Here is a 22,888-nt window from a genome sequence, read left to right on the forward strand (position 1 = left end):
ACAGAGTACTAGGGGAAAATAAAATGTTACATGGGTCAAGTGATTTGCAAGATCATAAAAGGATCAGTTACTTTCATTTGTATTGTAGAAGTACAAAACACAGTGTCTTTGTTAAATAGTGGTGGCTTGCAGTAGCATCGCACAGGTACATGTTGAATCAAAGGCCAGGTTATAGGGGTTCCTTCTCATCTGATTTTCTTATTTTGGGGATAGAACTTTGTTTCTGCATTTACAGGGGGTGGGAGAGGAGTCCAATTTGTCCACATAGCTGTGGGAATTGCCAAGGATGATGTTTAACTCAGTGTATTACTCTGGTAGTCCCAGGGCAATAGGAAATCCCAATGCTATGAGTGGTCCAGGGGCTCCCCAGCTCTGCCCAGAAAAGGAAATCACCTACCTGGGGAAACTTGTCTGATCATGAGAAAAACTCACCCTCACAAGGATAACAGCGTTACTAGTGTGCCTCTCAGATTGCAAGCCATTCCGTAACAGACAACCTCTGTTTGCCACGACCACTCTTCCTTGGCAGCACAGGGCAGTGGTAGTCAGCTTCCAGCTGTCCTCTTGCCATGCTACTCCCTGGCAGCCCATTCAACATGTCTAACCCTGTTGACTTAAGTTGGATTGCTCATGTGAGCTCTGTCACCACCGGAAACAATTTTGTAAACCAAAAAGTTAACATCGAAATTTGCCTCACAAAATAAGGAGTACATACGTTATTGTATCTAGCTCAGGCATATAGAACAAACAATAAAAAATAATCGGATATTTTTATGTATTCGTTACTCTCAGAAACCTTGGGCACAATTAAAAATTATTTGTAGTCTTCTGTGATTGTCTTTCTCAAATTTACTTGGTTCTAGTTTTAGAAGGCATGGGCTGGCGGGGCTTGGGTGGGGTTCGGTGGGGTCTGAGTGGAGCAGAGCAGTTGCTATGGGGTCACTTGTCTCTTCCCATGGCTTGGTTCACTGAGAGGACAAGGCTGAGGGGATTTGGTTCTGTGTGTTGCTGTGTTTCCTGGCGGTTCTGGGACGCCAGGCTCTGTAGCCCCAACACTGGGGACTCTGCTGCTTCCCTTTGGCTTTCAGGGAGGCCTTAACTTTGTCTTAGGCAGCACGCCCAGAGGTCCAATTTGCATTTACAGGAAACCGTAGGGAAAGATGCATTCACTGCAACTTCCCAGAAGTGCTTCTCTTCAAATGAAGCTGCCAGAGGAAGCGCAAAGGGTCTCTTCTGTCATGTTGCTTAACGTGAATGTTTGACACAAACAAAGCTGGATTTCAGCATCCTCAAGCATAATGCTCCTGAGGGCTCAGCGAGCTATTGTTATTTCAGATTTCTCAATGCCCAAATTTTCTTCCACTTCATTTTGAAAAATATTAGCTTTACATAATTATTTCCTTTTTGAAAATTCTGTTTTATTTATTTGACAGGCAGAGAACACGAGAGGCAGAGAGAGAGAGAGAGAGCCCCAAGTGGCTGCAGTAGTCAGGCCCAGGCCAGGCAAGCGGCAGCCTGAGCCATGCTCCCCTGCTTCCCTGGGGGCACGAGGAGGAGCTGGATGGGAAGTAGAACAGCTGGGAATCCATGTTCCTTTAAGGGATGCTGGTGTTACAGGCAGTGGCTTAATCCACTGTCTCACAGTTCCTGCCACTTATGATTGAACTGATTGTTATATTTAATAATTATCTGTTATTCAACAAGAGAGGCCAGGGTCTAAAAAAAGCTGTGGTACTATTAATGCTTATCCACATTAACCCTGATTTTTGACACTTTGCATTTCGAAAAAATTATAGAGAAAATGCATCATGATATCCAGACATTACAATCTGAACATGTAAAGTGTAACTTAAAGCTTTAAGGTTTTCAGATGGAGGCCTTCGTTGTGGCAGAGTGGATTAAGCTGCCACCTATGACCCAGCATCTCACATCAGAGAGACGGTTCAGGTACAGGTGCTCAGCCTTGGATCTAGCTCCCTGCTAACACTCCTGGGAAGACAGTGCAAAGGGACCCAAGGAGCTGGGCTCCTGCCACCCACAGGGGAGACCCACATGGAATTATTGGCTTAAGACTGGCTCAGTCCTGGGTGTTGCAGCCCTGTGGGGAGTGAATCAGTGGATGAAAGATCTGTAACTCCCTTCACTTTTCCTTCTTGGTCACTCTGCCTTTCAAATAAATAAGAAATAATTTATAATAAATAAAGTAAATAATATAATAACATAATAAATAATAGAATAAATAGAAAAAAGATGATAAATAATAAATCTTTTTTAACTGAGTTACAGAAATTATATGAAATTTCAAATTTGACAGAAGTTGTCTTCCACGACAAGGTGGGCATACTTAATAATACTATTTTTAAATGTTAAAAGAGTAGATTTGAAACATTGTCACAACAAGGCAAACACTTTGTGTGGTGACGAATGTATTAATTAGCCTGATTCTACATTGTCTAAACATGCTAACACATTTTATTCCAAAAATTCACATAGGATTATCAATTCAAAATATGGTTGTGAAGAATTTGGAATTAGTTTCATTATTCATGGATCTTTCACACACAAACATCCTTTCTTGGAAACCTCCGTTGTTCCCACTCTATCTAGAAAATCAATTTACAACGAAAGCCCTATTTTAGCCAGTCTTGGTAACAGGAGTGAAATACCAGATGTTGTAATGTTTGCAATGATCTAAACTTTTGTCAATGAAAGCACAAAAAAGAGTTAAATATTGCAGCGGAAATACTGGAAACTCTTGGGGTTCTTCTAGGTGACTGTCCGTTCCGCCGAGGGCACCGCCTGCCCTCTTCAGACTTCTGCCCACATTCCACATTGCTTCATCTTTCAGACAGAGCCCAGCCTTCCCTGGTGTCACCCGAGCAAACTGCAATTCAGCGTCCTGGGAGATGTATTTCGCATCCCAGTTCAAGGATTCGGGAAGCTCACCAACTGTCTCTCAAGCCTTGAGTCATGTAGCATTCAAACCAGTTCCATTTCCCCAGCCAAAGGCATTCCCTTGACCTCTGACAGCAAGCACAAGTTTATGACTAGATCTCTTCTGCATCTAAAAATAAATATTACCATGAAAAACCACGGATGTCATCTCCAGTCAAACTCCCCTAAACTTTTGATTGGGGTGAATGTGTAAAGAAAGTGAGAAAGGAAAAATAATAACTTGGGGCTACAGAAAGCTTTTTAGTTACCTATTATGCAGAATTAGTGGTCATGACAACTTAAAAGAGGTCGAAAATCTGCATAGTGAAAGCCATTCCCTACTGGGAACTCTGGGAGAGAGGGGCACACTAGGGAGGTGTCAGGGCTGTGGCCTGGGAAAGCAGTAGAGGATGCCCAAAGCTTTGGGACCTGCACCCATGTGGGAGACCTAGAAGAGGCTCCTGGCTTTGGATGGGCTCAGCTCCAGCCGTTGCGGCCACTTGGGGAGTGAGCCATCGGACAGAAGATATTCCTCTGGCTCTCCTCTCTGTATATCTGCCTTTCCAATAAAAAATAAATAAATCTTCAGATCTTGGACTCAGCAGAGCATGGGAAGGAAGAAATACTGCACGGTTGAGAGAGGCCTGTAGGCCCACAAGCTTTTCGTGATCTTGTTCGACATAGGCACAGGGAAATCGTACCTGGAGACCTGGAAAGGGAAAAGTCTGTGTTCTTTCTGCTGTCAGTGTGTTGTTCAGGTCACATTAAGAACAGGTAGCAGTCACGAGCCACAAACAAGGCTGTGTTGCACCTGCGGCAGCCACACCCTCCAGGAGACTCTAAGCATTACCTTGAACAGGTTGAGAAAGAATGCCCAGGGTTCAGTGGCTGAGTTCTGCATAGAGACTGTCACGTGGCTTTCCAAAGTGACTATGTCATTTTACATTCGTACCAGCAATATGAGGGACCCTATTCCTCCACACCTTTGATAGTATTTGATGTTTTCAACATACACATTTTATTTTCTTTCATGTCTGTTTTTATTAATCTGAAAGGCAGTTACAGAAAGAAAGGAAGAGCGAGCGAGCAAGCCTTCATTTTCTGGTTCGTGTCCCAAAGGGCTGCAGTGGCTGGGACTGGGTGAGACCAAAGGCAGGAACGTGAGGTGTGCCCGAGACTCACAGCTGGGCGTGGGGGCTCAAGTGCTTGGGTCTCTTCCACTGCTTCCCCAGGAACAGAGGTTGAGCAACCAGGACCTGAACCATTCATTACTCTCACAGGATACCTAACAAGCTTAACAAGCTGCCCCACAATCCTGGCCCCAGCAGTTGGCATCTTAAATGTTAACCCTTCTGATGGCTCTGTGGAGGAGTTTTTCGTGGATGTCTCTCTGAGCTGTGCTTGGCGGCTGTAGTGTTCATGAACTGGAGATGTTGCTCTTAGCTGTGTGATCACTTGATGACTGCTTGTTAGGTACTGAATTCTGGTCTCCCAATCCAGGGCTCTACTCCCAATCTAACAGGACCTGCTGGTGGGGCCTTCAAAGAGGTCATCAGGGTTCAGTGAGGTCATGCAGTCAGGGAGGGGGCTACCCCAATGGGACAGGTGTCGAAACTGTTAAGAAGAGGGAGGCCCAGGGGATGCGTGCAGAGGAAAGACAGAAGGCAGGCAGCTGCAGGTCAGAGTGAGAGACCGCACGTGGGAGAAGCAAGCCTGAGCTGGGCCTTCCAGGCTGCAGAACTGCAAGAAGACACATTGCTGTTGTTTCAGCCAGCCAGGCTTGGCATTTTGTTGCGACTGTTCTGGAAAACTAATGCCAGTGAAGCCATGGACACAAGATGCCCCTCCCCTTACTTAACAGCAAGGTTCCTGAAGCTGCCAGATATTAACAGCCCATAATAGGCACTGGCCTGCCAGTTGCTTAGTAACCTACAATCCCAGAATAGCTGTCATTGCATAAATAAACAAAAATCTGCTGAGCTGTCTTCCCAAGGTCCCTGGTCAAAGCGCACAGAACAGGCTGTAGCCAGCCTGGCAGGTGGAGCCAGTGCAGGCCGACTCAGATAGCAGCTCATTGTCATATTAAATGACACATCTCCAGTGACATTTCAGCAACGCTATGTGAACATAAGAAGTCTCACTAAAGGCAAGATTTTTCAATGCACATGCTCAAAGGACTTCCTCTCACTCTGTACCTGTCATGTTCTAATGTGCTGTCACTTTGTGTTGCCCAGGTGTATAACTCCCATTCACCTAACTCACCAAACTCCCAAAACCCTTTTCTGAATGAGGAGATTGACTTGGGGTTCAGCACAACCTGTCCCTTTCTCTCACAGATCTATAATGAATATTAAATGTGCCTTTTCTCAGAAGGTGAATTCAGTTTGGGTCATGGGCAATGGTGTGTGTCAAAAGAAGGAGCTGCTCTCTGGTACCAAAAGTAAGAGAGCAGGAGCCAGCACTGTGGAGCATCAGCTTAAGCTTCCACTTGGGGTGCCTGCACCCCAGCATCAGGGTCCCTATATCAAGTCCCGGCTACTCCACTTCCAAACCCCCTTCCTGCTAACACTTCTGGGAGGCAACAGATAATGGCCTAAGTCCTTGGGCCCCTGACATCCATCAAGGAGACCTGGGTGGAGGTGCTTGGCCTGCCCTTTCTGACTGTTATAGATATTTGGGAAATGTACCACGAGATGGGATGCCTGTTTGTAACTGCCTTTCAAACAAACAAATCTGATATAAAAGGGCGGGGCTGCCTCCCAGGTGCGTTGGCAGGAGGTTGCATGGGAAGCAGGGCTGAGATTTGAAGCCCCAAGTAACTGCCAGTGTTTGGAGAATAATCCCACAGATGAATCTGTCAGATGGTCTCTATACCTTTCAAATAAATAAATAGAACATTGAAAAAGATAACACAGGATGTGAATATGCAAGCTTAGGGTTAAATGTTTTATCAATAGCTTCCCTTTAAATATAGCTGAGTTTCTTTTTAAAGGGAAGTTTATTCCTGACTTAACATGTTTCTGTTCTCAAAGAGATGATTTATACCATTTTGCGTCCACTCTTGGGAGAGGAGTATGAGACGTAAGACACACAGAGGCACATATGTGTGTCAAATTGCTCTGAGCTAGCAATATGCATAGAAAGAAATGATAAGCTTTGATTAATTGCTTTATTAAGTTGTAGGCATAGCCTATAATTTGCTGCAAATCAGCAAATAATTGTTGTTCACATGTACATTTTGGGGAAAACATTGTATATTTTAGAAAATCTGACAACCAGTATCCGTTTTTGGAAACCTACTGTGTCCCACCCAGTGCATACGCGGTAATGCCTATTCTAGCTACAGACACTCCTGAGGTAGGCGCTATCTTCTTATCTCCAGTGTAGAAATTCAGTCCATTTCTAGAGTGCCAGAAGTAAAAACAATCAAAACCAAGCAGTCCCATTCCAGTAGTCAACCAGGTAGACTACCAAAGAATGCTCACAGGAGTGTCAAAGCTTGGCTTTCCCAGTTACTTTCTAGGCACCTGCAGCCTTGGGATGGAGCAGCATCCACCCCAAGGACTTCTCCCATCTCTTGGTTTGATGGAGAGGGGCTCACTGGAATGCAAGGGAGCAGGTGCACACGTATCAGAACGGTTGCTGGAAGAACAGACCCAACAGAATTCTCCTCAGCAGCCTGGTCCAGTTTTCATCCAATTGATCCTCTGGGAAGTGGTTTTTTAAGGTGAATCTTTGTGATTTCTATTCCACATCGTAGAGTTGTTTCTCTAGTCCCAGGTTTGCACATGGGTAAGTAATTTACCAGGATTGTGGCCTAACTCCTTTCCCACTCCTGGATTGGTTCTTCCGTTCCACTTGTTCTCATCTGCTTGGCTCTCTTCCTCAACATTTTGGGGTCTTTTGAAGTTCTAGAAACCCACTGATGCAAGATCTTGTTCTTCCTGTCATTGACTGGTAACCTGAGGGACATAGTGCCAGAAAGAGCTTGGTTCCACATGGCACTGTTGCCATAGAAAAATACCAGAAAGTGGAGACTTTATAAAGAAAGAAGTCTGTAGCTCACAGTGTGGAAGTGGCCACCCTAATTCTGTGGTGAGGCCCCTCCCCGATCCCACCACCTCCCCCAGTGCATCTCAGCATGGCCGGGAAGCAGAGAAAACACCCCCAGCATGCATGTGGGAAGGTCGCCTCTGTGCATAACCAGCTCTTGCAAAAATGGCATCAATGACTTGTTTCTCCAGAACCCAGGTCCTCCTCCGTGTGACTGCATCTTCTCGGCACTGTTCTGCTGGGGACTCGGCTTTCAGCGTGTAAACCTTTGGTGGGGGAAGGGAGACACATCCAAGCCACATCCAAACTGCAGCAGATGGCGTGCCTGTCTTCAGTGACTTACAGCCTAAAACATGATGCAAAAAAATGAATTGAAGGCATGTTGGGATACAGTCTATAAACTGCAGGGACTCCCGATGCCCTGGAAGGGGAAAACATCTATTTTCTCCAACATGTGGACATGTCCTTTGTGAATGCAGGAAGTGTCCTGGGGAGAAGCTGAACTTCAGATCCCACAGATAAGCATCTCTTTGGATTTGGTTTTTAAAACCCAGTGTCACAGAGCTGGTGCTGTAGCTGTAGAACAGCTGCCCGTGGTCCTGGCATCCCATATGGATGCCAGGCCTAGTCCTGGTTGCTCTACTTCTAATCCAGCTCCCTGCTAATGACCTGGGAAGACACTGAGACATGGCTTAATGTCCTGGGGCCCCAGCCATCCACATGCAATACCTGGATACCGCTTCTGGTTCCTGATAGCCAATTGGAGAACGAACCAGCAGATGAAAGCGCCCCATCTCTCTAGGTCTGACTTTCTGAGAGGTATTTGAAAAGCACCTTCTGTAATTTCCCTATCAGTAATACTTCCTTTATCTTAAAGATTACAGGTCTTTTTTCTTGATTTCTCAGTCAGGTGGCTAGAGGATCCCAGGGCTTTGCCTTCCCTTTTTCCTATTCCGCTCCTTTGAGGAGTGCACTAGCCCAGTGCTGCTAAAGTCAGTCAACCTTTCACAGCATTCGCTCTTCAGATCCTGCCATTCTCTTGTTGCATTCTTTCCAGAAGCATCTTTTGGTACCCTCAAATGAGCAAGAACAACCAGTGCAAATATCCTTTGTCCTCTGTAATCTCACACTCTTATCCCAGTATTTATGATGTCCAAATCATCATGTTCCAACTGACCAATGTGGGAGGCCAGTGTGGCAAGAGGCAGCCTAACGTGCTACACCACAGTGCCCACCGTATGCCCATCTAAATACCAAACACAACACTGACCACATCCTAAATTAATCCTAGTCACACTGAACACAGGTCCCAATCTACAGAAATGAAGGAAAACATCAAATATTCTGAGATTACTATTCACTGGCTCCCATAGGACCAGGCTACATATGTCAACTACTGTGTTGGATCAGTTACTATCAGAGTTGTTTACATTTTACTGTCTGCAGAAGTTGAGGACTACCCTAGCTAGACTGAATTTAACCTCTCCTGTATAAAATTGGCGTTTAACCCAAAATAAGGCCTTTACTAAGACTTCTTAGCCTTGCCTGCAATGTTTTCATCGCCTCTGTAAGTTTTTCTGTCATGTAGCAATGGAATTGTAAAACTAAAGTGAACAGTAAGCAGAGCCTCAGATACACAATTTGCACTTGTTTTGTACCTGGCTAAAATATGATTCTTGAAAGAGTAATTCACAACATGCCCATTCAATGTTTGTGGTCATTTCAACTAGGCAAGTTCTCACTTTTTAAAAAAAGATTTACTTTTGTTTAAAGGGAAGGTCTACAGGGAACGGACCCTGGACTCCCCTGGGAAGCCCTCCCAGTTTCCTTCCAACTTCGGAGCCTTTCCCAGTGAGGGAACAGGAACACTCATGTATGCTTGCTGGAGGCTACAGGAGGAGTCCCCGAGTTCCAGACAGGCTGCTGCTAACCTGGTCTTCAGCCTTTAAACGCAAGTGCTCTTGTGAAAGCCTGAACCGTTACAGACTTAGTTACAGTACCAAGTACTGATGAGACATTCCGGCTCAGTAGCCACACTGCACTCTTCAGTAATCATGACCTTGCACGTCATGGTGAGACTGTTTCTCAAGGCATGTGCTGAGAATCAAAAGGTTTTGCCCCACATAGCTTTTCACTAGAAGGCAGAGACAAATGTCAAATATATTTTGCTATCATGTTCATTTTTTTAAAAAAAGATTTATTTACCTTTATTGGAAAGGCAGATTTACAGAGGCAAGGAGCGACAGAGAGGGAGATCTTCCATCCACTGCCTCGCTCCCTGCAACAGCCAGAGCCGAGCTGATCTGAAGCTAGGAAACTACCTTCTCGTGGGTCTCTCACACAGGTGCAGTGGCCCAAGAACTTGGGCCATATTCTGCTGCTTTCTCAGGCGCATCAGCAGGGATATACATTGGAGATGGAACAGCTGGGACTTGAACTGACATCCATATGGGATGCTGGCACTGCAGGCAGAAGCTTAACATACTATGCCATGGAGCCAGCCCCCATGTTAATCAAAACAAAAATCTTTATTTGAAAGGCGGGATTTAGAGGGAAAGAATGAATGAAGAAAGGGTGCTTCCATTTGCTGTTTCACTCTCGAAATGACCACAACACTGGGGCTGGACCAGACAAAAAGTAGGAACCTGGAACCTCACCTGTGTTCCCACATGGGTGACAGACACAAGCACCTGGGCCATCTGCTGCTGCCTTCCCAGGCACACTGACTGGCAGGGGGCTGGATTGGAAGTAGAGCAGCTGGACCCCAACCAGTGTTCATACAGATGCTGGCATCACCGGCAGGGGCTTAACCGGTTGGTACACGAAGCTCATCCCATTAGCTTCATTTTCCATGGACTCTTGAGAAACACTGTGCTTCCTGGACATGGTTTGGTTGCTGCTAACTTTCACAATGTTGATTTCTGACCCAACAGTTACTGAACAGGAAGTGGCCAAGTCTCTTGAGCTTTCTTAGGTGGGATCAAAGATCTCGTCACACACACTTGAACTAAAAGCATGCATGGTTTGTCAAAAACATAGGCAAGGCATTACGTTATATTTATTTATTTTCCAGCTTATACAAACTGGATGTAGAAGCATAAACATAGTACATTTCTACCATCTTCAACAAAAATATAACCAATATGTACAATTATTGTATTAAAAATACAAAAGGGATACAGACTCCACCAATGTCTTTCTAAAAGACATACAGGTACAAGTAGTATCAAAAGGAGGAGGGGAATCACCAGTTAATTGTACATTCTGCACTCGACATCACGGAGCGAACTGAGATTAGCAGTCCTATGTTCTACAATTACTTAATGTTTAGGTAACATTTGTGCAACTTGTGATAGAGCTAGATTTGTCTTTCTATATGCACATGAGGTCCATAGCCTATAGAATAAAACTGGCAAAGAATGCATTATTACATGTAAAATTACAAATGCATAATTGACAATGTCATAGATAAGCAAGTAGACAAATGCCATGATACAGAAGAGGAAATATTAAATAAAGCACTGACATTGTTTGATACAGTGAAAAAACACTGCAATTCGACTTTTAAAATTGGAAGCTATTTACGTTTAATCTACTGATCAATATGATCAGCTGAATTTAATGGAAAAAAAAAATCCAAGACCAGCAGTCCCTCACATTTGAGTACTACTCGGATTGGTGGCCTTCACTTTTTCCGGAGTCTGTGCAAAAACAACACAAAAATAGAGTGGAGGGGTCTTTTTTCGGTCCTTCTGGGGTTCATAGCAGCTGTGAGCAGATGTTACTGCACTTCGGCTTCCCTACACGCACCGTCCATAACACCGCTTGGCGGGGTCAGTCTGCTGACTAACCCGCCTTGCAAAGGCTCGCAAGTCGAACCAGGCTTGGTTCTTTTGCTTTTTAATCTTTAGTCCTGTTGAAAGGCTTGTGTAATCCCTAATGCCAATTCAGTAAAGGGAGGCGGTCTTCAAAGAGCAGTCTGAACAGCTGGCATTCGCTCCAACGCTCCGAGCTGCTTTCACTGCAATGCTGTCCAGTTCTGCTTCTCTTTAAAAAAACAAAACAAAAAAATCCCCTAAAATTAACAACAAAAAAATCAAAGAAACATAACTTAAATATGGGGTTTGCCATTCATCTCAGTGGAGCAGCACACTCCCTCCGATGACACTGTCCTGCCTCTGAAAGGCTCAACAGGACACAGGAGCCCTCGTTCCCTCCCCGGCCATGTGCAAACAGTTTTAAGGAGGAAGCCCTCTTCCCGCCCCAGCCCGCCGGGGAAGGAGCGCGGCAGGGTGGGCGTGGCATCGGAGGAATTGGCCACCATGCTATCCTTCCGGGATAGGGCACTTGGCAGGCGAGGCCACAAGGGCACAGGGAGGCAGGGCCATGGGCCCTCGGTCCCCTCCCCTTGATGTGGCCACACCCTGTCTGGCATATTTGGTTTTGCAAAAGCCCAGGCTGGCAACCCTGCTTACTGTCCAAAATAATACTGCAATCAATAAAAGGATATATCATTTACTCTGAACACAATTTTGAAACTCCTTAGAAATTAAAAAAATAATAATAAAGTGAGTTGTAAACAAGTGGACAAGCACTGTACGCAGAGGATTCTTTGCTTTTCTTTGTCTTCCGTGGTGGGTTCAGGGCCCCAAGTTGATCAATGGTAAGCTTTTCTTATTAGCCCAATGAGATCAAGTGCTGGGACTTGATTGAAATCAAAAAGGAAGGTTAGAAAAAAACTCCTTCCAGGCCTTGACAAGTGCAGCCAGAGTGAATCATCGTGTTGGGATGATCTTGGAATTTGGAATGACACTGTGGGACGCGGCAGGCGCTCAGAGATTGCTGCGCTGTGCATTTCAAGCAACAAAGTCTGAAAAGTGCCCGGGCAATTTCTTCACAGTATTTCACATGCAAAGGGGAAAGGAAGGAGGGGAGAAGAAGCCCCATGCTGCTTTTAAGGCAGGGAAGGAGGCAGACTGGTCCAGCATCCTCCAAATGCACGCTCCAAGGCTCCGACGCGAGGGCTGGCATCCTGTGCGCTCCGTGCGGTGGCCCACTCGCTCTGGACCCCGGAAGGCTGCGCCTCACACAGCGGAGACTTGCTCGTCCTCTGCAGACACAGCAGGGAAGGGGGAGGGAGTCGGTGAGCAAACAGGAACCCAGCTCGTACCGCAGAGAATGCATTCACTGACAGGCTAAGTCAGAGACGCATGCTGCATCTTTCCAGTATAGCTCACTTAGAATTCTTGTTTTTGAGGGGTGGGGCAATGATCAGATCTTTAAACATTTATATTGGGTAGTTATTAAGATGTTATCTAATAACATCTTAAACCAAAAATACAATGGAAGGGGGTGGTGGGAGTGGGGGAGGCCTGATGGCCCCACCTCGCCCTGAATCCACTGGGACCAGGTGGATTTGTAAGATCCCTCCAATACCTTTGGCCTGAAGCCTTTCAGGAAAGAAAACCAAAATGATCCTCACAAAGGCAGCCATCCAAATTTTAACCCTAGCTGAGAGCCCGATCCTCCCACGTTGTGTGTGCAGCTCCTACGCAGGCAGAGGTCAGCTGGCCAGGGGTAAGAAAGTAGCAAGGCCTGGGCGGGCACAGAACCCCGAGCTTCCAGGAGGCCTACGTACCGTCCTCCTCGGCGGAAAACCCTGGGCACTGGTAGGGGGCGAGGCGCGGGTCGGACTCGCTGGGCTTGTGCCACTGAGGCTTGCTCAGGGGTCTGCTGCCGGCCGCGTGCCCAGGCGGCTGCTGAGCTGGGGAAGGCCCGGCGGCATCGGAGGACCTGGCCAGCATCCGGGATCTCTGGAGGGCCACGGTGTAGTCTGGAGGTTTCCGGGCTGGATGGGAGTGTCCTTCGGGAAAGTCCGTGATGGGGATCCCGATGTAGCCCGGAGGGGTGGGAGGCGGCTCTCGGTATCTGCCCTCCTTGCGTGCTACAGCAGAGACAGGGTACCAGTATTAGACAGTCTGTGGAAGGAAAGCCCACACTGCACATATTCAGAGTACTTCTGAAATTACTGAAAAAGAATGTGCAGGGCAGCAGCAAATGTGCGATGTGGGCCATGGCACAGGCTGGGGCGTGCATGTTAATCAGACTGATTAATCAGACAATGGTTATCTGTGGGGCTGATATGAGGCAGTGTAAATACCTTCATTTCTTAAAATTTTCGCTTATTTGGCAGGCAGAGCAACAATGAGATAGAGACAGTGAGAGCAAGAAGAAACAATCTATTATCTAGGACTGGGATGAGGCCAAAGCTGGAAGCCAGGACCTTCATGCAGGTCTCGCGCGTGGCTGACAGGGCCCAGTTATCCTCCCAGGGTGCGAAGGCAGGATTTGGCATCGACACCCCAGGCCTAACCCACCTAGCAAATGCCTACCCCAGCACCTTTAACTTCGAAAGCATTAATTCAAGGTAAGATAAAGACCTAAACCAACCTTCGGATTTATCCTAAGACTAATACAAAGAACCGAATCCCAAGACCCAGCACCTGCGAGCACCTGGACCAAGTTCCCTTTCCTCCACTCTCCCTGTTGATGATAAGTTTGAAAATGTTTCCTAAAAGGGTAGCAAGTTAAAACCTTTAAAATTAAGGTATTTATTAAAATCCTTTCGTATAAAATATATATACATGTTTTTATATCTGCTTTAAGAAATCAATTCACATCCTCTCTGACGGCAGGGTGTACAGGAACTGCCTGTTTAGCACACAAGTGAGTATGGAAAATACTCAACTATTGAAAACAAAAATTTCCAAATCCAACCAAGATGAAAAAACTAGGCTGATATTGAAAGCAGGTTCAATGGGAGATTCCTCTTCCTGAAGAGTGGGCAGGTGCCCTGATAAAAAGATCCAACTGGATCCCAACCACGGCGAGTCTACTGGTTGACTCAATGCTTTACTGCACTGGAGTGAACCTGGCCTCTTCACCACCATTCACTCCCAAAAGCACACACTAGCAAGCCTGGCACGGCAGCGGACAAAATCAACAGAAAACACACACACACACACAAATCCCTTTTTGAAATAAGTGACTCTGATGTCACAACTCAGACTTGTCACGGCCCCTACACTCACCCACGAGCCCCTTGGCAGTGCTTGGCGTCACAGCTATGTGGGCAGGCACGGGCACGGGTTTGGTTTCCTCGGTGGTCACCGGGGCTAGGCTGCTGCTCTCGGCCTCGATGGAAACGTCCTTGCCGCCCCTCCGCTTGATCGTGCCCGTGTCGCCTTCCGAGTCCTCGCCCCAGTAGCCTGTGGACGACGCCCAGCTGGCCCGGGACTGGGCTTGTTCCAGACTCTCTCGGCTTTGATTTTGCCTGTTGTACTTCGTGCTGTGATCAGGAAACATCATCTGGTCCGTATGGCTGCTCGAGGCCCACAGGCCCGCAGGGTCCCCTGAATAATCGAAGTGAGTGTGGCCGAACGGAAGCGTCTCCCAGCTCCTCTGGTGCTGGATGGTCTGAATGTTGTCGTGGGACCCACTAGAGCATGACGTCCAGCTCCCACGGCCGCTGTCGGCGGCGTCGAGGGAGGCGCGGTCCCCTTGATCCTGGGAGAGTTCTTCTGTGCTCGGAGAAGAGATCACTGTGGCTGTGGCATACAGGCCTCGGCTGTCGGACATCGCTGCGTAGGACCTAGGCGGCCAACGCAAGAGTGGGGCGAAAAGCAACAGCGTTAAATACTCTGTTTCCCCTGGAAGAGCAGCTTACTCGCACCCCAAGAATAGCAGGAGAAAGTACCACTGAGTTGCATTATAACATCCAGTTTGACCCTGTCTGGGTTTCTCACCTTGTCATTATTATTAAAAAAACCAGCACTGGCGTGCATTGAAGACAGGGCTTCCTTACAAAGCTAAGGATGCCTCAAAACAGCCTGATGGTCTCAGGAAGGCACGTGATACCAGACAGCCACCATACAAGCTACAGTCACGTGGCCTTCAGTACAGACAGCAGTATTACAATACAGGGCGATCTAGCGAGAAAAAGGAGTCCACGTGACAAACAGCTTAGGACTTAGAATCCAGGAAACCTGAAAATGAGAACTTGGATGACAGGTTTTTTTCCTTTTTAAAGGTTTATTTATTCATATGAAAGGCAGAGCAAGAGAGATGAGGACAGTGAGAGAATCTTCCATCAGTTGGGTTACCCCCTCCCCAACATAGCTGCAATGACCAGTGTGGGGCCAGATGTCCCATGGAGCTCAAGCTTTTGGACCATACTTTGCTGCCTCCCCAGGCTGACCGACAAGAAGCTGGACCGGAAGCAGAGCAACTGGAGGCTTGAACTGACACTCTGATATGGATGGAGTGTCACAAGCAGCAGCTTAGGGGGAAATGTCATTGACACTGGGTAAACTAAGCAAGATTCTGGAGGGCAGACATTAGCTGAGCAGTTAGGCCACGGGCTAAGGTGCTCACACTCCACACTGCACTGCCTGGAGTTCGTGGTCCACTCCTCATTCCACCTCCTGCTAAGGAGGAACACCCTAGGAACAGCAGGTGCCAGCAAGTAGCTGGACCCTGACACTCCTGTGGGAAACCTGACTGACTTCCCAGCCTTGGTCCAACTTAGTCTTAACTGCCGTAGGCGCTGAAGGAGTGAAACAACATATCACAGCTTTGTGCCTTTATCGTAAAAAAACAAACACAGAAGTCACCTACCCTAGGCTGAACTGATCAGGTTCTATCAAGGCGCGCCGCTCCATCCTGCCCACACCCAGATTTGTCTCCACGATGCTGACAGAGTGCCTCTGGCGCCTCTCCTCATGCAGCGACACTGGAACTGAGTCCAGAGAAGAGTTGCTGACGATACTGGAGCGGGAGGAGATTTCACTGTGCCCTGAATCTGAGAAGTTATCCACAGTTCCACTGGGAGCCAAGGTATAGCCTGGAAGAGAAGCACAGCCATGCTCACCGCGGCTCAGGCTTCAAGCCTAAAAACCAGAGTTTACCAAACTGAAGCACAGGCGGAACGTGGGCAGATATCATGGATGTGGGGAAGGCGGAAGAAAGCATGTTATTTGTAGAAACAGGTAACTGCAGACGCGGTAAGCTTTTGCTGTATTGGATCTTAAGCTGCTAGTCAGGGGTTAGAGAGCTGGGAAAAGAGCATTGCTTCATTGCTTCCAAAGCAGCGGAAGACACAGAAAGCACGGATGACGTGCTGATACTCCGTTCTCGCAGGTACGTATTACACTGTTAGACCGGCGAAGAGAAACTATGAAGAATCTCAAATCTGAAAGCATGATTGCCCCCCAGCCACGTCAATAAGCTCATTTTCGATGGTTTTCAAGTTTTAGACTCTTAAGCATGGCACCAAATAATTCAACTGAAAACATGCGTATCCTACTTGCAATTTTAAGCAGACAGTACAAACACAAACAAGAGACAAGATCCTGGGAAGACATCTTTGGACTGCTGCCATTCGACTTTTTAATATTAATAATGTATTAGTCGAATCACATAAAGGCCCCCAGGTTGGGAGGATGCGATGTGCATTTTGCTCCATCACGATAAACCGCCTGAACTGCCATCCATTTCCTGGTCTGAAAGGAAGCTTCACTCTCCTATGTTCCTGAAAATCATTTTGCAAATCATAAAGGAAGAGGCGTGTCTTGGTATTTTTAATGTAGAAATCCAAAACTTCATCTTGGGTGTTTGCATTTTTTCTTTTTTCTGTCAGTCCTCAGGACCTCCTGTTGGTCTGACATGGACTTCATGTGCTACTATGCAATGGGAAATCTGGTAGGGTCACTAACCAAAACACACGGCACAGCAACAGTGCAAGTCTAGAGCACCTCAATGCTGTAACTTAAACATGTCTGCCTCCTTTTGGGGCACAGGTCATTCCTGATTTATTCCTTAATGGGTGCACAAGTCTTCATAAAGTTCCGTAGGTTTGTATATAAATTGTGGTTTTTGTAAATCATGCTGCAAGTCAGGACACAGAAAGCATAGCGCTGCCCATGAACAGTGTGCTCCCAGAGGCTTCAGAAGCACAGCCATCATTCCAATGGAGCACTTGGCACGTGGTTGACCTGGTCCACTGTCTGCCACCAGGGGGCCTGTGCCTGTCTCTCCCACCCTGCTCTGGGTCCGCCAACCCCACCTATCCCACGGGTCCGCGCTGCATTGTTATTCTTGTTACTGTTCTCACTTCCAAGAGAAGAGGAGGAACTGGTTAAGTCCGACGGCTCGGAACCAAAAGATCTCAGCTGATTGCCACTGCCACCTAACAACAGGATGAGAAAAAGAATTGAGATGTATCCATGGAACTAGGACAGGAGACGGCTACTCACACAGCACACACCTTTGCTCTGCCCATGAAATCTCACTTTGCTAGCCACTTTGCATTTCTCTGGGAAAAAAACGCAACCGTAGAAATGCATTACTGACTGCCACCCATTCAGTTAAAGGCTGGGAGGGGGTAGTAACCTACAGACACGCAGTAGCAACCCGTCTACCACTTGAACTTGAGACAGATGCACATTCTGGTTGCTACTATGAAGCCCCATGAGAAACGTGACAGCAAGAGGAGGGAAATGAAGACCTGAGTTAGCACAATGAAGAAAGAAATCAGGAATGTGTTAGTTTTTCTAAGCCTTTACAGCCCTCCCCACACCCAAACAGTATTCTATCAAAAAATGGCAGAAAAAAATTTAATATCCAGAGCTCTTTCTATACTTACAATCAGTGAAAATTTTCAATGTATTTTTAGGTTTCACTTAGTTCAACACTATGCACAATTCTGGGATTTGCGATGGTTGAAAGGCATAGATTCTGATCAAAGAATACAAGTGCTTTGGCTCTACCTTTTCTTGGAGAGCTCTGGGGAGAAGCTGGCGGAGAAGAGAGCGCGTCGTCAGCTTGCCTCTTGTGACGTTCTAAACTTCCTTCTTCGGACAAAGAAAGGATTTTCTTTAAAGCTTGTGGAGAGTTTATGCCTGTAAAAAGAAATCATAAGATGTGTATCTTAAAGACTAGAAAGAAACAACTCTAAGGGCTAAAACACTTAACATTTTTATTCTATCAAGTTTCAACCTATTCACAATCTAAACATCCTTTGTACTCTTCCTCGTATAGTGAGCTGACACCAGGCACAAATGCCTGGGATTCCAATTCTGACTGGCATCTGCTAGCAGTCCAGAAATGCATTGCTTTTGAAATGCACTTTGGACTCCAAACCTTAAATGGGTCACCATCTTTATTCATACAAGAGGAAAAAAAAAGACAACTTTGAAGCATTTGATAAAAGTTGGCACAGGTAAGAATATTTATTATTAGAAAAAAGTCCTTCCCAGGAGCAGGATAGCTGGGACATAGGGTGAGTCAATTTTCAGTTGCCTGAGCACTGTCCATATTTCCACAGTGGTTGTACTAACTAGCCCACACTAACAGTGGAGTAGGATATGTTTTCCCTACATTCAGGCCAGCAGGTGTTGTCAGTAGATTTCTGAATGTAGACCAATCTCACTAGAGTGAGGTGGGACGTCAATTTGGTTTTCATTTGTATTTCTCTACTAGCTGTAGAGTCTGAGCATTTTTTCACATGTCTACTAGCCGTTTAAATCTGCTTGTTTGAAAAATGCCTGGCTCGTTTCCTTTGCCCGTTGTTTTTGCTTTCGTTGAATATCTGGAGCTCTCTGTAAAACCCAGATGTCAGTGCCCCAACTATTATGTGGTGTGCAAAGATTTCATCTCATTTTGTTCATTTCTTCACTTTGCTGACCATTTCCTTTGCTGTACAGAAGCCTCGTAGTTTGATGTAGTCCCATTTGTTGAGCTTGGCTTTGACTGCCTGTGCCTTTGGTGACTTTTCTAAGTCTTCAGCAATGCCTTTGTCTTGTGCAGTGCTTCCTACATTTCCCTCTAACAGTCTGATGGTTTCTGGGAGCAGATACAGGTCTCTGATGCATTTAGAGCTGATGTGTGTATAAGTGACAAAGCAAGTGAAATCTGCATATGACAAAGTGACTTACCTGACAGTCACAGGAGGCGGGGCTAAAAGGAGGCTGGGTTTGGCCAGGCTACAGCATCTACCAAGCAGGGCTATGGTACCTGCTGCCATGTGTGAGATCTGGGGCTGGGAGTGGGCCCGGGAAGGGAAACTGGGGAACTCCTTGTTAGAACACAATTCTCGTTGGGGAGCACGAGTGTCAGGACTGAGGGCAGGCCAGGACAGTCTGGGCTGCAGCACCTGTCAACATACTTGAGGTAGTGTCTGGGAGGCAGACCGGGCTGAGCCAGTCCACAGCAAATACTGGAATAAGAGGACCAGGTGAAGGCCAGGCCGGGTTGGACAACAGCCACCAGTTCACATGAAGGCTGGGACTGGGAATGGGTCAGGCTTGGCTAGGCTGCAGCACCTGCTGGCAAATGCAGAGACTGGGGGAGGGACATTTCAGACTGAGCTGCAGCACCTGTTGGTACATGCAAAACCCAGGGCTGGTAGTGGGCCTGGCAAGGAATTCTAAATGATTCCCTGCTGGCTAGCTGTTTTCCATGCTGAGTGTGAGAGCTGGGTCTGCTGAGGGTCAATCTAGGTTGGGTTGCTATACCCACTGGTGTGAGATGGCCAGCGCAGGTATGAACCAGCTGGGCTAGGCTGCAGCACCAGCTGGCAAGGTGCTGGGACTGGGTGAGAGTCATGTCAGGCTGGTCTGCAGTACTCCCTGTAAAAGATCTGGGGCTGGAAGCAGGCCTGGTATGGGACAGCTGCTTTGGAGGCAGAACCTTACAGTTGCAAGCAATGCTCATCGACAGTCCAAATATAACCCTCATGCAATGTGTTCCCTTACACGCTGTGGCCCCTTCCCATTTGGGATGCAGACATAGCTCCTATTTGCCCGGAAGTACCAGAAGAAGTATACCCTGGTATAGTAAAATTATACTCCAGCAGTTCAGATGTTGACAGCACGTGGATAATGCAGAACCGGAGTAGTTTACACTGGGAGCAACTCCATGGAAAGAAGAAAGAGGAAAAAGAAAGGCAGCTTAGGCAATGACCTAAGTAAAATCCGCCGAGACAGGAGTTTTACCACCAGGAAACTACACAAAATGCACTTGACTAAGCACTTACTGCTGTGACTAAGGCACCGCAACCAGGAAAAGATGGTTAATGACGTTACCGACTCCAAGTGTGCACACTTCATCCTACAAGCCCATGAGGCCAACTGCAGGAGGTATGTTGACCTCTGCAAATAAGCAGGTTAAAAACGTGGGAAATCCAGGGCCAGAGCAGTGGCAGAGCAAGGCAGTGTTTTGCCATGAGGCACTGGCGCCCCATATGGACACGGGTTTGCCTACTGGCTGCTCCACTCCCAGTGCAGCTTCTGCTTGTGGCTTGAGAAAGCAGCAGAGGGCAGCCCAGGTCCTTGGCACCCTGCAGCCCTGTGGGAGACAATAAAGTAGTGCCTGGTTCCCAGCCTCAGATAAACTCAGTTCTGCCTGTTGAGGCCATTTGGGGAGTGAACCAGTGGATGAAGATCTGTTTCAAATCTGCCTTTCAAGCAAAAGCAAGTAAATCAAATTTCTAAAACCTGTGTCTTAAGGTGTCTAGGCAGGTGACAGTGAACAACTTACTTACCAAAGGAGACAAGCAGTACCTAAGAATCCAGCTTCTGAGAAATCATTTAGCTTAACAATGTTATGCCTACATTTCACAGTAACTGATAATAAGGTAAAACTACTTTACACACTGTGTAACAAAGCAACTCCGGTACATCCTTTAAAAAAAAAAAACAAACTAGAAAATGCCTAACTTCTCCATTCACGCCCCTCAACTTCCCCATGCGGCATGAACACAATTACAGGAGGAGCTCTTCCTAAAAACAGCATCTTGCACTGGCAATGTGGAAAAGTTTACCTTGCCGAATGTTAATGTTCTATGAGGAGAGTCATCAGAGAAACTGAAGTTCATGAGACAAACTTATCCCAGATCAGCACCCTTTCCCTAATCCGGAAAACACGGCGAGCAGTGCAGCGGGGGCCGCGTCTCCTCACTCACCGAAGGGCGGGAGATCTTTCACTGGCACCTTCTTCCGTGAAGGGTACAGCGACACAGTTGGCACCTGAAGCCCTTGGCTGCCCTTGTGCGAGGGCGGCTGTGACGGAGGCGGCTGCGGCTGCGCCTTCTGTTGGGATCCTGCCCTTGGAGCCACCGGGGAGGTCTCAGACTTGGCAGGCTTTTTGTCACCAGGATTCTTAGGCACTGGTAGTTGTTTGGTTAAAAAGCAGAACAAAGAATGTATGATGTTAGTAGGACACACGGCGCAGATGGTAATTACAGCAAGGCATGAGCCTGCGTGGCTGCGAAATCACAGGAACTTTCCTGTTGTCTCTGCAGAGGGCAGAAATCGGGGGAGGGCCGTGCAGAGAGCATTCAGCTTGACTCTCAAAATGACTGCACTGTGAAGGATCACATTAAAAACGGAAAAGAATTGTGAATAATTCAATGCTGTGCCTATATGCATAAAAACACAGCATAAACACTGTGACCAGAAAATGATCATAAATTGTTTTTCTAAAACTGTTCAAATTACCTACAACTCAAACTATGTTTTTATTTAATACATGCCATTAACAGTAACATATCTACTATCAAATTCTCGGACAGGACAGAATTGGTTCTGGAAGCCAAACAGCACTCAGCACTGGGGCACTTCTGTATTGACTATGCAATTCTGTGGTAAACAGACGAAAAATCAGATTAACGGGACACATAGTGCTATTAACATACTAAAAATGTTCTAAAATAACTCAATGCCATGGGCTCTTTCTCCATTTGACGCAGAAGGGAGCCTGTGGCCTAGTCCCGTTGCTGGTAAGACAGAGCCAGAATCGGACCCCCGCCCACTCTCACCACACGAGACCAGCTCTTCCCCATGACAGCGCTTCAGAGCATGCTGAGAAAGTATCATTTGAAACACCCCAAGTTAACAATCTAAATTCTATAGAAGTTCTCTTCAAATCACCTTACATGCAAGTACAGTTAGAGATAAAAACAAAACTGCCCCAGCCCAGCCAAGTGTTCACCGGCTGGGACCTGCACGCCAGTTGCTATGGTCCACTCTACAGCACAACGTCTTCTGTAAGTGGTGGTGGACCTGGCTGCGAGCTGCCATCTGAGCTGCAGATCTGAAAGGCATGTCTTAAAGACACCCAGTTATGTGCTTCTCTGACCGAGCGTGCACTCGTGGGTTGCCCATTCCCTTGGGGATAACTCTGCAAGAAGACAAGACATGTACATGAGAGCCAGGCTCGCCCACCTGGCTTTGACAGGTGCACTGGCTGTGTAAGGATGAAATAACCCTGTCGTCCTTTCTCTACCAGCCCAGTAGGAGCAAGGCCTGGCTGTCGCAGATTTAACAGCAGCATTCAAGGCAGTGGCTAGTTAGTGTGTCTCAGGACTGCCGTTCCCCACTGCCCCTTTGCACCAAGCTCTTGCTGGCACTGCCCACATCACTGCCCACCAAAGCAATCTGTGTCCAAGGAAGCGCTGGCAGCCCCTTTAAGGAAAGACTCACGTGTGTTGGTTGCTGGCTCGCACTGCAGCGACAATGTCTGAAGACTCTCCTCATCCATTTCCAGCTCCAGATTGGACAGGTACTGCTTCACTTTCCGAGCCATCTGGGCATCTTCGTAAAGCTTTTTGGCATTGAGAAAGGAGCTGCGGCGGACCCGCTTTTTGTGACCGCCTGTCTGAGCAACGTCTAGCACCGTTGCGTTTGTGCTACCTTGGCTGAGAGACCTGGAAGATGAAGGGGAGACATGCAACTCACTCCGGGGTGGGACCAGTTCATGCAGCTGGAATGTGCTGAGACGTCAACACGATTCTATGTCCAAAAGGCCACAAAGCCTCATTAGGATAATACAGATTGGAAAGGAA

The 22,888-nt window shown here is 47.0% G+C and overlaps 1 protein-coding gene across 5 annotated transcripts in view; it reads right to left on the reverse strand.

The window, feature by feature from the left end:
- Positions 1–11,059: 11,059 nt before the first annotated feature.
- Positions 11,060–22,888, reverse strand: part of RAPGEF2 (Rap guanine nucleotide exchange factor 2) — a 170,204-nt gene continuing 158,375 nt past the window's right edge. For 2 of the 5 annotated variants that reach the window (XM_058657510.1, XM_058657509.1), the window contains 8 exons: positions 22,527–22,750; positions 21,008–21,211; positions 17,814–17,945; positions 17,111–17,233; positions 15,664–15,889; positions 14,079–14,638; positions 12,626–12,931; positions 11,060–12,097 (listed from right to left, as the gene is read on the reverse strand). In XM_058657510.1, the coding sequence (XP_058513493.1) occupies positions 12,072–12,097; positions 12,626–12,931; positions 14,079–14,638; positions 15,664–15,889; positions 17,111–17,233; positions 17,814–17,945; positions 21,008–21,211; positions 22,527–22,750 (1,801 nt within the window). In that variant the 3' untranslated portion in view covers positions 11,060–12,071. The remainder of the gene's footprint in view (positions 12,098–12,625; positions 12,932–14,078; positions 14,639–15,663; positions 15,890–17,110; positions 17,234–17,813; positions 17,946–21,007; positions 21,212–22,526; positions 22,751–22,888) is intronic. The other 3 variants (XM_058657513.1, XM_058657511.1, XM_036496535.2) reach the window with 2 other exon arrangements.

This window comes from Ochotona princeps, chromosome 32 (assembly GCF_030435755.1).
Source record: "Ochotona princeps isolate mOchPri1 chromosome 32, mOchPri1.hap1, whole genome shotgun sequence".
Classification (NCBI taxonomy): domain Eukaryota; kingdom Metazoa; phylum Chordata; class Mammalia; order Lagomorpha; family Ochotonidae; genus Ochotona; species Ochotona princeps.